Source organism: Notolepis coatsorum, assembly GCF_963971535.1.
Source record: "Notolepis coatsorum genome assembly, chromosome: 8".
Taxonomy (NCBI): Eukaryota; Metazoa; Chordata; class Actinopteri; order Aulopiformes; family Paralepididae; genus Notolepis; species Notolepis coatsorum.
Window position 1 is genome coordinate 43,152,004 of NC_140172.1, and position 18,442 is coordinate 43,170,445.

An 18,442-nucleotide genomic window follows, 5' to 3' on the forward strand; every position below is an offset into this window, starting at 1 on the left:
TAAATATCGACAAGACGAAGGTGATGATAACAGGGAGTGAAGGAGAGAGAATTCAGTCAGGAAGATACCCATGTGTAGTATCTGGAAGAGGAGTGGGAGTAAACTCTGTGCTGTGTAGATAATGTGACATGGTGTCACCAAAGATGTTCAGGTTTGGAAAATCTGATGGAAGTGAGGGATTTTAGATGCCCCACGTGTGAGAAGGAAGAGGAGGAGGTGGTTTGAGATGGTGGTCTAGTGGTGGGAGGGGAGGTGCTGGAGGAGGTGAAGCAGTTTCGCTATCTGAGAGATGTGATGGACTGTGAGGCGGGAGTGGAAAGGATGGTGAGGGCGAGAGTGGCGGCGGCGTGGAGGAAGTGGCGGGAAATTAGTAGGCTACTGGTGAATCGAAACAGAGGTAAAGATCAGAGGAAGGATATATGAAGCATGTGTGAGATCAGTTCTCCTGTATGGTTCAGAAACGTGGGCAATGACAAAAAGGGTGATGGTGGTGTTAAGGAGCTGTGATCGGAAGATGTTGAGGTATGTGGCGAGAGTCAGATGGCAGGACGGGAGGACCAGTGCCAAGGTGGATGAGATCTGTGGTGTCAGGGAAATTGATTTCAAGGTGAGATATGGATGTCTCAGGTCAGGTGGTTTGGACATGTGAGAAGATCAGAGGAGGGGGGGATGTTGAGAGGGGTAGAGGAGATGATTGTGGATGGGCGGAGGCCGAGAGGGAGACTGAAGCAGACGTGGAGGGGATGTGTGGAAAATGATATGAGGGATCTGGAGATACATGAAGACATGGCACAAAACCATGCCCAGTGGCGTGGAGTCATCGCCCCGTCCAACCTCACTGTAGTGGGAAAAAAGGACGTAAAACGAAGATGATGATGATGTTGGTGTTGCCCCCCCAGCATACAGTACCACAGCAAGAGGGCACTAGCCACCACAGACTATGGCCATCCAAGGTAGGAGACAGGGGGGCATGAGGCGGGCCAGCAAGTGGGGGGAGATGGAGGGGGGGGGGGGGCTGTGGCCATCTGAGGTAGGGGGTGGGGAACATGACCGGGGGGTAAGGCTGTCCCCGAAGCCTGTTTTTGGGATTCGAACTTCGTCAGGGTTTTACGAACGAACCTTCGAACCTTCGTTTTTAATTAAAAATTAAAAAGAAAAGAAAAGAGAAAAAATTCAGTTTGAATTTTATTTTTTTATATCCTCAAACTAAATCCTCAATTTGAATAAAGTGATTAATCTGATTAAATTAGTATTTTTTTTATTAAATCAACTTTCTTTAATGAATATAAAGTTTTTTTTTAATACTATAATATTAGTGTAGCCTAATCTTTATCTGCAACTGTGAAGAAAAACCACATTGGTTCAAACAGAATGAATAGACACATAAAAGAAACATAAAAAAAAATGAATAAAAATTATTAAATTTTTTATTAACCCATTCTCTGCCACCACTTTGACCATCCTAAACCATCCTCTGCCAGCGCTATTTGTCTATGGAGATGTTCACCTTCTTTGCAGGGCTATAACTTTTTAAATTGTATTGCTAAATTGACATTACTATGGCCCATTCAACATCAATTATCTATCGTTCAGGATGTAGGAACGTTTAACTTTTTCATTCACACATTCATACTAAAATACCGTCTGAGTATAAATATGTTTTTATCGTTTTCTGCAGTATTTCATAGAACGTGAGATATAGGCATAAATGCATATATTAGATTATCAAATGCAGTTTGATACCGATCAACGTTATATATAAAATTTCAACTGTACATGGTCCTAAACGTCATGACTGATCATCTGCGGGTGAACAGAGGGGGGGGGGGGGGGGGGGGTCGTTTATAATTCAATGACCGACGTTAAATGATTTATGTAGTATGGGTGATCTATTGAGCAGAGCAGTTTTGATCGAAAATGATAAAGAAAAACGCTGAAACTCACGTCAGTCTCCTCGTAGCGTTGGGCGATGAGAGTGGAGCAAACAGATCCCAATTATGTGATGTTGATCGATGCGATCCATTTCCGGTTTGTATATTACTAATACACGTCCAAATCATGTTGATTATTGAGTTATGGCAAAGATCCATATCCACGGTGTCTGTATTGAGCCCCGGGACGATAAACGAGTGGCCGGACGAAATTAGGGGACGGACCGAGCTCCAACGGGCACTTCCGGTTTGGCAACTCGCCGATCGGCCACCAGGTGGCGGTATTGAAGCGTTGCAGAGTTGTGATGGCTTAGACAGCATCAGCCAAGACTCCGTGGGTGAAATATGAATACCATGACGAAAATATGAAATATTGATCTCAAACACGCCTTACGGAGTTATTGGCAGACAACGCATAGCGGAGAAACCCGCCTTAACACGTGATTGGCGGAGAATGGGTTAAAAATTTTAAATTCAAATTTAGAATTTGAATGTTAACATAACGAACGAACGTTCGAACATTCGGGCTCAGCCTTACCGGGGGGACCAGGCTGCCCTGCTCATGGGGGTTGTTTGATCAAACCTATTGAAGAACTGGTTTAGCTTGTTTGCCCGTTCCAGGGTCCCCTCAACAGTCGCGTTTTGCTGCTTATAGCCGGTTATCCTCCTAAACTCCCCCCCACACCTCCTGTGAGCTTGGCAGTCGCACTCAGAAGATCATTATGGTCTTTGATGGCTATAGCAGCTCATATGTTCTTACGGAAGGCGGTGGCCGGGCTGATCAAACCGGAGACTCTACCTCCAACACATGGTGCAGCTGCACAGCATTCTCTCCGTGCCTATCTCCAAACCCGGGACTGGATGCTGCTGCAGAGCATGTCTTTCGACCCCAGTGACTATGATGGATGGTAGGGGTTCATGGTTATGAGCCAGTTCCAACACTAGACCCCATGGCTCCTGAGGAGCTACTCTGGTGAAATAAACAAATAAAACAACGTTTTAATTTACATGTAAAAGTGGGCGTGGCAGTTTTTCCACCAAGGAGTGAGTTTGACACCTTGCAGGGTGTTTAAGACAAAAATAAACATTTATAATGTTTCACAGATAAGGTTCCGGGTAGGCCTACTCCAACTTTCAGCAGCTGTCACAGGTTTTCCTATGGGAGTTGAATTTAAATCTTTTTGTGTTATTATTAGACATCTTTACAAACACATTGGTGAAGACATTTCTTGGTAAGGAATTTATTCAATATTTTTTTAATATTTCCCTGACTATTAATAGCCTACTGTGTAGAATACATGGATGGCTCTATGTTTATGAGTAGCAGCCCAGAAACAGGCCCCTCCCACCACTATGTCACAACAACTGATACCGCTTTGCTTCAACAATGCAAGTACATGTACAAGTACAAGTGAAGGTATTTGACTGGTACAATAACTCATGATCTGGACTGAAGTGAAGTGAATTTGAAGAGAAGGACTGGAAACAGTTACTAACCCACCTCCCCAAATGTTTTAATATATAATATTTTTTTTAAATTAAATATACCTACAGTAGTGCATAGTCTGCACTTGAACTTGTATAACTACATGTTAGAAATACACATTTCATCAAATGACAACATTACAAATCAATTTCACTCCACTGTCCAGAGGCTGTAGATCTTTTTTCTCTCTCTCTGTACTCCTCCCCTCTGTTATCACAAATAACCATCACTCTCCAGAACAGAGCGGTCTAAATCAGGTGCCATGCGTCACGCCTGCGTAATGTCTCACTGATTTGTGTGAAAGCATCAAAGCTCCCGTCACTGTGGCCCTGTTTCTCTGGCATGTTTGCGCATTGTGGCCCGGCCACATAGCTGCCGCCGTGATTAGAAAAAGAGGAAGGAATAAAGGCTGAATGAAGGATCAGCCCCCAGTGACCTCACAAGCCGTGTCACTGTAAAGACGCCCGTCCCCGTTTCAGTCTCAAAGTTCAGGAAAAACGAGTTGGGAGACATTCTGTTTGTTTCCCTCCCTCCTTCGCTGTTTCTATCTTCCTCTTTCTTCACCACACTCTGCGGCACTTGATATAACCTAGTCGGACCTTTTTCGAGTTGCTCATGGAAAACTCACTGCCTTTCTCTGTCCTGAACGAGAGGCTGAGACCACGATTCACCGCGATGGACCGACTCTGTTACTCCCTCACAACACTGGAGAAGCAGCCGGGCCTGCTCAGGAGGGCCTCCTCCACCAGCCGACCCACAGACCTGTCTGCAGAACCAGAACCAGGGGAACCCGTGACCTCGACAAGCGTAGAATCAGAACCAGAGGAGTCGGTGACCCTGACCAGCGTAGAGCCAGACGATGATGCTGAGCAAGAGGATCCAATCTCTGACGAGTACCTATCTTTCCCCGAAGATGGAGACGGCCTGCTGACCCTGATCAGCCAGTGTCTGAATATAGACGACCTGAATCCTATGGAGGAGAACAATGTGCCTTCTTTGACTGAACTGACGGATGGTCCAGACAGTCGGACCGCAGAGGAGTATAGACCAGTGGTCAAGGAAGACGGGAGTCCGTCCCGGAGGAGCTACACTGATGGAACCTTACCAGACCTGATCAGAAGTGGCAGGCCGCTCATCAGGCGAAGGACACTGGGACCCGTCTCAGACACGGTATGATGAGTGTGTATATATATATGTGTGTGTTGGTTTAGTGTGTGATTGTTGTGGGAAATAATGTGTTGGCTAAGTGTGTTTGTCATGGGAGATAATATTGATATATCAGTGTTTATGTGTGGGTTCAATGTCTTTGTCATGGGAGATAATATTGATATATCAGTGTTTATGTGTGGGTTCAATGTCTTTGTCATGGGAGATAATATTGATATATCAGTGCTTATGTGTGGGTTCAATGTCTTTGTCATGGGAGATATATTGATATATCTGTTTATGTGTTGGTTCAATGTCTTTGTCATGGGAGATATATTGACATATCTGTTTATGTGTTGGTTCAATGTCTTTGTTATGGGAGATATATTGATATATCTGTTTGTGTGGGTTCAATGTCTTTGTTATGGGAGATATATTGATATATCTGTTTGTGTGGGTTCAATGTCTTTGTTATGGGAGATATATTGATATATCTGTTTGTGTGGGTTCAATGTCTTTGTTATGGAAGATATATTGATATATCTGTTTGTGTGGGTTCAATGTCTTTGTTATGGGAGATATATTGATATATCTGTTTGTGTGGGTTCAATGTCTTTGTTATGGGAGATATATTAATATATCTGTGTATGTGTTGGTTCAATGTCTTTGTTATGGGAGATATATTGATATATCTGTTTGTGTGGGTTCAATGTCTTTGTTATGGGAGATATATTGATATATCTGCTTATGTGTTGGTTCAGTGTCTTTGTGAAGGGGGATATTGATATATCTGTGTTGTTAAATGTGTGCTTGTCATGGGAGAAATATTGTCGTGTCCTGGGAAAAACCTGATGTCTCTGAAAAGTCGACATTCTGGAAATAGGAAAAAATACCTGTTTGATTTCATTGCTGACCCCTGTGTTTAGTTGTTATATTCCGTTTGGTTGACATTACATTACATTGCATTTTGAAATTCGTTTTCAGTCATGAGTGAAATGAATGTGAATGTGATAACAAGGACACCTCTGGCATCACACTCAAACATTCACCAATACAGTAGTTTCTAGTTCCTAACCCATCTTGTAGAAACATTTATGGTGCCACATGGTGATTTTCAATTTTCAACAGCTGTCCTGTCATAATTAGCATAACGTATAGCTGGTTAATGACGTGGGTGAGTTCTGTCCTTGAAGCATTTGCAATTGAAAAGTGACATCAAGGTGTGTGTTAGGAACTGGAATGAATGAATGAAAACTTTATTTAACATATTGCAGAATGGGTACAGTACAGTACGGCTCAATACACACAATTGTTAAGAGGATGCAGATCAGAGAAAGACTTTTGTCTTGTTTACATCAGGGTCCCCCATTTTCAATTCATAGTGACATTTATGACATACACAACATATATGACATCATGACATTTATGGCATAGGGACATACATGACATACAGACTAGTACTGTTACATTTGTGACATATACGATATGCAAATATACAGTACTGTTACCCATATTGTGACCCATGGAGACTACTGTGTGCTCTAGTTGGCCTTTAATGAGGACCAGATTTACTGACTGCATTCATTTGTTAACAAAATCCTATGATTATTAGTCAAATAAGAATGTCTCTAGCCGAGGGCAGCTAGTGTGTGAACACATTCACTCAGGTGTAAACGTCAGTGGTGTTTGTGTGCAGGTGTGTGTGTGTGTGTGTGTGGAGGTGCTGAGTATGGGTTTGGCCTGTATGACTGGATTTCCCATCTCCAGTTTCCCTCAGGAATCAGGATTAGCAAGGTTTTCGATTTACAACCATGTTAAAGATGTCATCATGATACAGTATGTTCTGTTTGTGTCTGGGTGTACCTGTGTGTGTGGAGGTAGTGCGTATGGATTTGGCCTGTATGATTGGATTTCTCATCTCCAGTTTCCCTCAGGAAAATATCATAGCACAGCATTGTCAGTGTGTTTGTGTGCATGCATGTAGTTAAAGGAGGTCAACTAATCCTGTTAAAATGTCATAATACAACCCCCCCCCCCCCTTCTCTCTCTCTCTGTGTAGCTGAAGGAGGTCCGCAGGGAGGTGGAACTGTCTCGGAGGCGCAGTCTGAGGCTGAAAGCCCAGGTGGACAGGCTGCAGGAGAACAGAGACGGAGCAGGATGGGGCCAGCACAGAGCGAGGGTAAAACACACTCCTAACCCCTCACCAATAGACGTTTAAAGGTATCATTTCTAATGCCATCAAACAGTGACCTCTAGGCAAAAGAGACCAATTTGTTTGTTCTCATCTGATGTGTGGAATTGAGTGGGGATGTGAGGTTGCTGTTTGACGTCATTACAGATTCTACCTTTAAAGTGAAGGAAACACACACACACACACACACTATATATAAATAGATAGCTTAAAGGCCTAATCAGTTATCCCAAACGTTAACAAATGGGTATCCCCACTGTCAAATGGAGCTCTTGGTATAATATCTAATAGCAGACAACACGTGGATAGGAGTTTGTAATACTATTTGCTGTATTTTGTGGCTGTAAAGGTTTGTTTACGTAGGTTACAGTGGGTGACAATATTGTCACAAGGAAAGATGAAATTACCTACCTGGGTTCCATCCTAGAGGCTAATCTCTCCTGTGACAAAATGGCATCCAATGTAATAAAAAAAGTCAACCAACGAACTCGATTCTTGTACCGGATCTCCTCTCTGGTAAACAAGAATACCCTGAAGACTCTGGCAGGAGCACTCATTCAAGGGTACTACGACTATGCTTGCACCTCATGGTACCAAAGCACCTCAAGGGCGCTAAAAACAAAATTACAAACATCTCAAAACAAACTGGTCAGACTACTGCTTGACCTTACTCCTAGAACCCACCTCACCCCTGCCCACTTTGACAACCTAGGATGGCTTAGAGTAGACGACAGAGTACAGCAACTTGCAATGGGCCTGGTCTACAAGATACACTACACGACCAAGGTACCCATGTACATGTCAAAATACTTCCCAAAGGTCAGTGAATACCACGATCACAACACCAGAGGGAGCTCCACAAATCATGTTAAACCCAGATTCGGCTCAAATAAGGGACTAAACACGTTTTGCAATTATGCCACATCAATGTGGAACGCCCTACCCAAAGCTGTAAAGGAATGTGAATCTCTACCCACTTTCAAAACCACTCTCAAAGGACACCTACGGGAGACTGCAATTCAAAACTGGCCCCTGTAAATGTCCTAACCCAACCCCCTCTAATGTACAGTCATTTACCTAGTATGGTTTTGTCAATAGTCCAATGTACAATTTTGCTTGTTTGTACAGTGTCCCCCCCCCCCTCAATGTACAGGTTTGCTTGTTTATACAGTGTTTCCCCCCCCCCCCCCCAACCACCTCCAATGTAAATTACCCAGTATGGTTGTCAATATCCCAATGTACCCAACCCCCCCCCCACACAACCCCACCCAACCTCCTCCAATGTACAGTTTTTACGTCAAATGTATATACTCCCTTTTCTTGACTCCTTCTGTATCACAAACAGTACTGTATTTGCAAATCTGGTATGTCATAAATGTATAGATGTAGCAGTACTGACTATCTGTATGTCATGTATGTCATATATGTCCTGATGAATTGAAAATGGGGGACCCTGATGTAAACAAGACGAAAGTCTTTCTCTGGTCTGCATCCCCTTAACAATTGTGTGTATTGAGCTGTACTGTATTGTACCCATTCTGCAATCTGTTAATAAAGTTTTCAATCAATCAATCAATCAAAGGTAATGTTTGTAAGAAGTTGAGTAGAATATATCTATATTCTGCTCTATGATGGTTTAGGTGGTTCCAAAAAAGCCTGTTCATCATCGCTCTGTAAAATGTTTTATATTTCCTGGTATTTCAATTCTTACACTGTTTCACCCTTCCTCCTCCTATAGGTCACAGAGGATGTTCTGTCCATTTTGAGGCTGTTGCTCCCTCTGGCAGAACCAGAGTCCAGTGTAGCAGTACCCTCAACTCAGGAGAACCACCTAGACGCTGCCCTGAGCCAGCTGCAGAATGTAGCCCGACAGCTGGCAATCAGCTACACCAAACAGGTCAGCACAGAGAGAATTCATATGTATGTGACATAATGTTGCGTAACTGATTAAATAAAGGTTTATATAACATTGTATCTCCAATACAGTTAATCTTTACAGGAATTAGAAAATAAATAGATAATCATTAAAATATATCATTTTCAGATTGATACTCATGTAATTATGCTGTTCTACATACAGAACCATGTAAACGTTCAATTCGAGTAAAAATATGAAAATGGAGATACAAGGTTTCCACCAGACAGCAGCAGTAAACTAACAGTCATCGCGTCACTGCAATCTCAATCTGCACGGATTGTAAACTGAATACACTGTAGAGTGGTATACGCAGTAGTACACCTCATTCCCTGGAGATACATAGACACATATGCCAGCTTGAAGTTATATTGAGCTTTGGTACAACCCTTGGTTTATCTGGCCATGATATAAGTCTATATATGCTGGCCATCTTCATCAGGGGCTCCTGTGGTCTATGTGGGGAACAGATTTGCATTCATCAGTAAAGGGACCATTGCCCTTACTTGTTCTGTGGAAGTGTACTAGATAGATGGCTCGTCAGCACCAGGGGTCTGTTTACATACACTAATATAACTTAAGCTCAAGGACTCATTATTGTATGGTCCACTCTTAACAACCCAGATCAGATTAAGGTGTGCAAATTCTTTTTCAAGCATTGAGGCTATTATTGTCTCTTTACTATTATGCACAGCGACTTTCTATCGTCAACAATTTTACATAATGGAATACTGTAGATCCTTAGTTTGATCACGAGACAGAGCCAGGTCAGCCATGTGAAGCAGCATGTCTCTCAGGTGAGACAGAGCCAGGTCAGCCGCGTGAAGCAGCATGTCTCTCAGGTGAGACAGAGCCAGGTCAGCCGCGTGAAGCAGCATGTCTCTCAGGTGAGACAGAGCCAGGTCAGCCACGTGAAGCAGCATGTCTCTCAGGTGAGACAGAGCCAGGTCAGCCGCGTGAAGCAGCATGTCTCTCAGGTGAGACAGAGCCAGGTCAGCCACGTGAAGCAGCATGTCTCTCAGGTGAGACAGAGCCAGGTCAGCCATGTGAAGCAGCATGTCTCTCAGGTGAGACAGAGCCAGGTCAGCCACGTGAAGCAGCATGTCTCTCAGGTGAGACAGAGCCAGGTCAGCCACGTGAAGCAGCATGTCTCTCAGGTGAGACAGAGCCAGGTCAGCCACGTGAAGCAGCATGTCTCTCAGGTGAGACAGAGCCAGGTCAGCCACGTGAAGCAGCATGTCTCTCAGGTGAGACAGAGCCAGGTCAGCCACGTGAAGCAGCATGTCTCTCAGGTGAGACAGAGCCAGGTCAGTCACATGACGCAGCAGCGTCTCAGGTGAGCAGAGGTCCAGCCCATCAGGTGAGCCTGAACTCCGCCTCAGACATGGCTCAGCTATGTGGCCTGACAGGTTCAGCAGCTGCAAAGTACAATACGCTTTGCAAACCTCATTTTAAATGTGCCAGGCAAATGTCTACAGAGAGAACCGACATGTATTACATGTCTACTACAGGATGTGATACTATGTGACTATATGATGTATTCTACAGCATGTGACACTATGTGACTATATGATGTATTCTCAATACATAATATGTATTGTAAAGATGTATTGAAATAAGACAGGATGTGTTGTCACTAAACACAGATGTGTTAAAAAAAAAAAAAAAAATTACAACCTGGCTGGAAATTGTGCTGCTATGTTGTGTTGTTTTTCCAACACACTTGTATGTGTTTTATTAGGGACACCACAGCTTGTGTTATTTCAAGGGTTATTTTAGTGTTCCATTCCATTTAGGTGTGCTGGGCTCTGGTATTGTGCATGATGGCTGACTGAAATGGTCCTGGCACACCCACTATAAATGGAATGGAACCCTAATTAATGTTATTAACTACACCTATTTTTAGCCTGCATTGACGTGTCAAATTGGCCGCTGAGAAAAGGGTCTATAGTGAACTAGGGCTTGGCGATATGAATCCATACCATGGTATATTACCAGATTTAACTCGGTATGGATAAAAAAAAAAGATATAGATACCAATTTCCTCTCTGTGCGTTCAGTAGAAAACGATCTGGCTGCAGCCGGATCGCTTTCTACTGAACGTACAGAGAGGAAATTGGTATCTATCTTCTTGTGTGACTCTGGAGAAGACGGTAATAATGTTGGCATGTTCCTTTAAACACCAGTGCACAAATACCACATTCTGCATCATGTTGGCTCTCCGTCAGTATGTTTGTAATTATCTTTCAACATGTATGTCTTTTGACATGTGATTGGTTGTTATTGTACATTCAGCTGAATTAAAGGGGTATGAAATTAAACAGCCATATATGCACTGGAGGAATTAATTGATCAAACATATCGATATGGGCAAAATTAGGTCGGAAAAATATTCATAATGTCAGTATATTGGTACATTTTCGGTTCATCACCCAGTTCTAGTGCTGATCTAAGTCCCTGTTAAACTATACAGTATTTGTTGTGTTCAGGAGTTCACCTCTGGAAAACCAAAGGACAGTGCTGTTCTACAACAGGCACTATGGGATAGAGATGAAGCTGTAGAGAAGTAAGCACGCACGCACGCACACACACACACACACACAGCAAACAGGACATATAATAATAACTTTATTTATATAGCACTTTTCTTTTTAAACAAGGTTTAAAGTGCTTTAACTAAATAAAAGCAGTCACATTGCTAAAAATACATTAAGTTAAGCTGTAGGAATATTTCGCCTAAAGGTACATGCCTAAGTAAATGGAAGATTGCTCCACTTCTGCAAGGTCAATTAGCATGTTCTTGGTATCTAGGAACATCTAGGGACCTGGGGGTATGTATTCCCAGTGTCAGAAATATTCTAAAATATTCAGAAATATGTCTGTTACTAGGCTGAGTAAATTGTAATAGTTATTTTTGCATCTTTGATGGTGAATAATACCATGTTAAATCTGCGGGGTACGAGAAAATGCTCACTGAGCTCATTCACCACCTTATTGAGATCATGTGTACAAAGAATCTAAGCAAATGAATAAAGGGAAGATGATTAAACAGAAGGATTTGTAGATACAGTAATTAATGATAATCGATTTTAATAATAAATTCATATTTGACCTTGAACTTGACCATGACCTTATTATGGCCAAATCATACATCTATGGATAGGGAAAATGCTCCTCTTTCCAATGGCAGGGTTGAATCTGGATTTAGTCATTTCCTTGCGGTTTTATAATAATTAGCATTTCCTGATAAATTCGTATTTCCAATAAATCGTATAAAACATCGGTAAAAATGAAAATATACACTTTGACTACTGTTTTTGATAGGGTTATGGTCTTTACTCTTGGCTACAAAAAAAATATTTAAAAACATTAACCTCTTAACATCCAAGGACCCACATGTGGACGATTCTTTGCCAACCTCTAGTGGCTCGGGTGTGGATTTCTTTTAATACAATATATAGATGAATTAAAGCCCTATTTGTTGCCTGTCGATTGCCCTTTCAGGTGACAAAATCCGTTCAGCGGTTCTCGAGTTACATGCCGATATGTGAGGCGTGCCCCAAAGTACGCAAAAGTACACATTACCACCCACGACTCCCGGGGCTCTAGCTCCGTCAATCATTTGGCGATCTCGAAAATCTTTGCACAGGGTTGTGTGATATGATCATGATATGATAATTGGGAATCTAATACGGTCTCTATTGATCGATTTATGATAAAGAAAAGCAGGGTTCCCCTATAGGGGGACCTTAAGGCTTAAAGGATAACTCCACTTTTTTTTTTAAATTCGCTTATTTAACATCTTCCCTGGAGTTAGACAAGAAGATGCATACCTTTTTTGTCTCTGTGCGTGCATTTTAGCTTTGGGAATAGACGCTCCGTTAGCATAGCTTAGCTTCATCACTGGAAGTGGGGGAGGACAGTAGCCTTACAGTGCCTTACAGTGTATTGCAAGGTCTGACATTGACCAAACTTGATATGCATGACCTTGGTGGGCTCTAGGTCAACTCCTGAAAAGGGGGTCAATGTCAGACCTTGCAATCAAAAGTTAGGGGCGCACTGAAATTATGGCAAGGGTTATTAGCCCCCTAACTTTTGATTGCAAAGTCTGACATTGACCCCCTTTTCAGGAGTTGACCTAGAGCCCACCAAGGTCATGCATATCAAGTTTGGTCAATGTCAGACCTTGCAATACACTGTAAGGCACTGTAAGGCTACTGTCCTCCCCCACTTCCAGTGATGAAGCTAAGCTATGCTAACGGAGCGTCTATTCCCAAAGCTAAAATGCACGCACAGAGACAAAAAAGGTATGCATCTTCTTGTCTAACTCCAGGGAAGATGTTAAATAAGCTAATTTAAAAAAAAAGTGGAGTTATCCTTTAACAGGTTAAACAATTATTAAACAAGACAATAAGTAATAAATAATACATCCAATCACATAAAAGCAAGTCCATCAAATTTTTATTATTATTTTTTTTAGAAGTGAACAATACTGATTCTGCAAAGCCGCAGGTCCTCAGGCCCTAATGGCAAAAGTCACCTTTAGTCTCGACTTTGAAACAGACAAAAAGACCCCAGCCGAGGATCTGAGACTGTGCACAGGCTCGCAGGGGGTTAAGAGATAAGACATGTTATGCAATATGCCAAATGATGCTGTGTAAAAGTTTTATGGAAACATTTATTAAAATCCTTCCACTTTTTCAGATTACATGCACTAGCCAAAGTGTGCATTCAAGCGTTGCCGTAGTGTGGTTGTTTGGCTAAATGAAGGGCTTAAAAGGGAAGTAAGGGTGCTGACCTGGCAAAAGAGACTGAGCTATTTTGATCCATGTGTGCGTCATTATTTCCATCCTGTTGGAACAGTTTGAGTAACGACTTCAGTTCGATTGGTGACATATGTGTCATTGTTTCTGTGGAGCAGAAAGAAGGCGATGGAGACAGAACTTCTGCGTAGTAAGACAGAGATGATGACACTCAACAACCAGCTACTGGAGGCGGTTCAGAAACGGCTGGAACTCTCCCTGGAGCTGGAAGCCTGGAAGGTATGTGTACATGGTGTAGGAGGGGTGCACAATGATCTGTGTTTACACACGATACACACCAATACCCCAGGAGGATATTAGGTTTTTGTGGCGACGCATGTAAACATCATGTCATCTTTGCAATAACCCAGACCCAGATACTCTCTTATTCCAGTTATGAGAGACCTGAAATGATAGGTGTAAAGGTCGAGAGAGACTAGATGTCAGTACCCGACCCGAATCTGGGCCCAATCGGGTTCTGGCAGAGAATCATGGGCTTTTTTTTGTTGAATCAACTAAATGGGAGAGGACTCATTCATGAAAACTCATATTTAGTTGATTCAACAACAAAAAAGAGCCAATGCAAAAAAAGGTCAAGTTTTCTTTTATTCTCCAATCACAACGCTTCCCTCAGACAAACAGGGCTTGAGATAGGTAAATTAGATAGTTCAACAACAACAAAAAAGGCAAATGCGAAAGGCTAGTTGAAAATACAAGTTGAGACAACTTTACATTTTTTCCAGTGCAGAACAAAAAATGTATAAGAAAATAAAGTGAAGGGCGGAACTAGTGGGAGATAGTGTTTTGTTTGCAGGGAACATGATCTACCAAGAGAGGTTTGGATAAATTCACAGTATAATCATTTACAATGGCATGCAAATGTCTTGATTGATTGGCTGAAACAGTGAAGTTGCCGGTTGTTATTTAGTATAACACACTCCACGTGACCCCAGATCCCTCCCACAACCGAATATTTTTTTTCTGTCTGAATCAATCCGCCATAGATAGAAAAATGGAAGTATGAATAGCTTTTGAACGAATCCTCCAAAAAAGATACAGGCAACTGGAATATGTTAGTTCGTTACATACACGGATTATGTAATTAATTTGTCATGACTCATTGTGAAACAAAAGAAAAATCGCGGAGATAAAAAAAAATGGCAGAGTTTTTTTTGTTGTTGTCAGATTTGATTGATTGATTGATTGAAAATTGTATTAACAGATTGCAGAATGGGTACAATACAGTACAGCTCAATACACACAATTGTTAAGGGGATGCAGACCAGAGAAAGACTTTAGTCTTGTTTACATCAGGGTCCCCCATTTTCAATGCATCATAACCTATATGACATACAGATAGACAGTACTGCTACATCTATACATTTATGACATACCAGATTTACAAATACAGTACGGTTTGTGATACAAGAGTCTAAAAAAGAGAGTATATACATTTGACGAAGAAACTGTACATTGGAGGAGGTTGGTAGGTAGGAGATTGGTAGGTGGGGTGGAGGGGGGGGTATTTCGTATAACACACTCCACGTGACCCCAGAACCTCAATGTAAATAAACCATAATCACCCTACAAAAACAGTACTGTATTTGTAAATCTGGTATGGCATAAATGTATAGATGTAGCAGTACTGTCTATCTGGGTTTAACATGGTTTGTGGAGCTCCCTCTGGTGTCTACTAGTGGATCTACTTTCTCTGTGGATGGTTTTGTGAATAAATCTCCATTATGCTTCAATTACTGTGTGTTTATTGTATAGCAATAAGGTTGGGTGAATTCGGCCATTGTATAAAAGACATTACACCACTTGTAGTCGTGTGTTATAGGAATTAGATCATGCCTAGGGGGGTCTAACGACCCTCCGCTGCACGTCGGGCCTAACAACCACCCCTAGGCATGATCTAATTCCTATAACACACTCCTGCACGTGACATGCTTAATTAAATGGCACGTCATAAACGAGGAGATGGCTGATCCCATTCAACTCAACGTCGGCCGAACTGAAAGTTTCCACACTTGTGCGTCCTCACGCTACACAGTGATTGATTGATCGATTGAAAACTTTATTAACAGATTGCAGAATGGGTACAATACAGTATGGCTCAATACACACAATTGTTAAGGGAATGCAGACCAGAGAAAGACATTCGTCTTGTTTACATCAGGGTCCCCCATTTTCAATTCATCATGATGACCCTTCCTTCTTTTATAGTTTCCTTGGGCGACATGTAACTGTCTCTGTCTAACGATGTCTGCTCAATCACCGTCTCTGGTTTCACAGTGTCTTGATAGCTTTTCCTCCCTGCCTTGTTCTTCTCAGGAGGACATTCAGTTCATTGTCCACCAGCAGCTACTCAGTCAGCAGCAAGCGGAGGATGGCCAGAAGAGGCCCTCTCGCCTGGGGCTACTGAAGAGAACCAGCAAGCCCATCCAGAGACCAACCTCCTTCCCCCTCGCGCCCCCTACCAAAACTACTCCTACCACCACCACTCCGTCAACCAACGGAAGCCAGATCTTCATCTCTAAACCTGCCCCTTATCATACTCCGGCTCCTAAACCTGCCCCAGCCTCCCCTCCACGCAGCTGGAGGGACAGGTTGCGGAGGGGCAAAGTCAATCGCAGAGGAAGCCAAGATGCAGCAGGGCAAGAGGCACAGCATCAGGCAGGGAGCAGGAATGAAGGAGGCTTTCAGAACGTATCACTGGACTGAACACTGATCCAGTACTCTCTCATTAGCCTGACACAACGTCAGACCCCATGGAATGTACACAAGCTAGTTCTCCATGAGTCTCACGTATCAGGCGAAGCTCTCGTGCTCGTTTGACTTGAATACTACATGATTATAGTCAGACACAAGTGGATTGTATTTTTCATTTTGTTTACTCCAATTCGTTTCATCTGTGTGAAAATTCATAACCAGTCACTTATCGGTTACCATATTTATTCTATACGTTTTAACTTGGCATGTAACATTCATGGAAGATTTTGCACTTTATACTGTTCTGTATATTTCTGTCAATTTACCTATCTCAAACCCCACCCTCTTTTCTTGATCCTCCAATCACAACAGCTGTGACTGGAGGATCAAGAAAAGAGGGTGGGCTTGGATAGGTAAATTGACATCATAATACAAAGACAAATTCCTGGTACATGTTATTGTAAAATGCTGCACACCATTGATTTTTAATTGAGAGAATCACATCCAAGAGGTCCAACTTTCTTTGCTATTTATACTTTGTTTTCTTTTTTGTCAGGGGGACATCCAAAACCTCACCTGGTCCCAACCAATCATCTAATTTATTTTGTTCCTCCATTGTAAAAACTGTTAGTCTACAGACTCAGAGTGGATGTTTTAATTTAGCCATTTTATTAAGTATCAGTCATATATTTTACAGATGTTCAATATATAATGTACATATCTAAATAATTCACTCATATGCAACTCACACATTTTAATGGATGTTTGCCATTATGTAGAATTAATGACATTACAGTGGAAATTGTTTCTGATATTGAGGCAGTACAATAAATTCACACTTGAAGACAAAAAAAAATAAGCCATGCTTGTAGCTAACTATATTACACACTTCTAAATATGTTACTCAGTCAGTTTGTTTCAATGAGGATAAATATAATTCTACATATCAATAAATTCCACTTTGACACATTCTTGTGCAACACAAAGGCAACCAATACTGATCGAGGACCTGTATCCAAATGCCCCCCCCCCCCCCATCTCCACACAGCAGAAAGTCCACATCTTAAGTATTTTAAGCTTATATTGAGTCTTAAATCTCATATTCAGAAAACAAACAAGATAATCTACTGATAGGTTGAAATAATTTTACTTGTTCCACTACAACTGAACTTAAAGAAATTACTTGAAACAAGTTACAGTATCTTGAAATGAGGTTGTTCACTCTTTGTTTTAAGACAGCGTTACCTCTTTAGAAAGTTATTGAAACAAACTTTAATTGTATTGGAATAAGTAAAAATTTCTCACCCCAACGGCATTTTTATTATTTTAAGAAAATTGTTTTAAGACTCAATACTAGATAAAAGTGTGTTTTTAAGATGGGATTGTTTGTGGTGCACACAAACTGCACTACTATTGTGGTGCACACACAAACTCACTACTATTGTGGCATACACAAACTCACTACTATTGTGGCGCACACAAACTGCACTACTATTGTGGTGCACACACAAACTGCACTACTATTGTGGTGCACACACAAACTCACTACTATTGTGGTGCACACACAAACTCACTACTATTGTGGTGCACACACAAACTGCACTACTATTGTGGTGCACACACAAACTCACTACTATTGTGGTGCACACAAACTCACTACTATTGTGGTGCACACACAAACTCACTACTATTGTGGCGCACACAAACTGCACTACTATTGTGGTGCACACACAAACTCACTACTATTGTGGTGCACACACAAACTCACTATTGTGGTGCACACACAAACTCACTACTATTGTGGCACACACACAAACACTACTATTGTGGCACACACACAAACTCACTACTATTGTGGCACACACACAAACACTACTATTGTGGCACACACACAAACACTACTATTGTGGCACACACACAAACACTACTATTGTGGCGCACACACAAACTCACTACTATTGTGGTGCACACACAAACTCACTACTATTGTGGTGCACACAAACTCACTACTATTGTGGTGCACACACAAACTCACTACTATTGTGGACACACAAACTCACTACTATTGTGCAACAAGATAAATCCGACCCTAAAAGGAACACACCAACATTATAGTAAATTTGCTTACCGTCTTCTCCAGAGTCAGCAAGTAAAATTTAAGACCATTTAGAATATAATGTAATACCTATTTCATGGCCATACTGACAAAACAGTATCTGACAATGCCAAAAGGGTTATTTTGTAGGTATTCTGAAGGTA

General features: G+C 41.8%; 1 protein-coding gene across 1 annotated transcript; it reads left to right on the forward strand.

The window, feature by feature from the left end:
- The first annotated feature begins 3,971 nt into the window (after positions 1–3,971).
- bicdl2l (bicaudal-D-related protein 2-like) lies at positions 3,972–17,180 on the forward strand. The gene is made up of 6 exons (XM_084320288.1): positions 3,972–4,587; positions 6,623–6,742; positions 8,493–8,651; positions 11,159–11,235; positions 13,591–13,711; positions 15,806–17,180. The coding sequence occupies exons 1-6, from the start codon at positions 4,033–4,035 to the stop codon at positions 16,193–16,195; spliced, it is 1,422 nt and encodes a 473-aa protein (XP_084176414.1). The 5' UTR covers positions 3,972–4,032; the 3' UTR covers positions 16,196–17,180.
- The last annotated feature ends 1,262 nt before the right edge of the window (positions 17,181–18,442 follow it).

Bases quoted from the DNA above. Each gene is read 5' to 3' on its own strand.
- bicdl2l (XM_084320288.1), top strand. From the start codon at position 4,033: ATGGAAAACTCACTGCCTTTCTCTGTCCTGAACGAGAGGCTGAGACCA. The intron at 4,588-6,622 runs GTATGATGAGTG...CTCTCTGTGTAG, and splicing joins TGGGACCCGTCTCAGACACG to CTGAAGGAGGTCCGCAGGGA. The intron at 8,652-11,158 runs GTCAGCACAGAG...TGTTGTGTTCAG, and splicing joins CAATCAGCTACACCAAACAG to GAGTTCACCTCTGGAAAACC.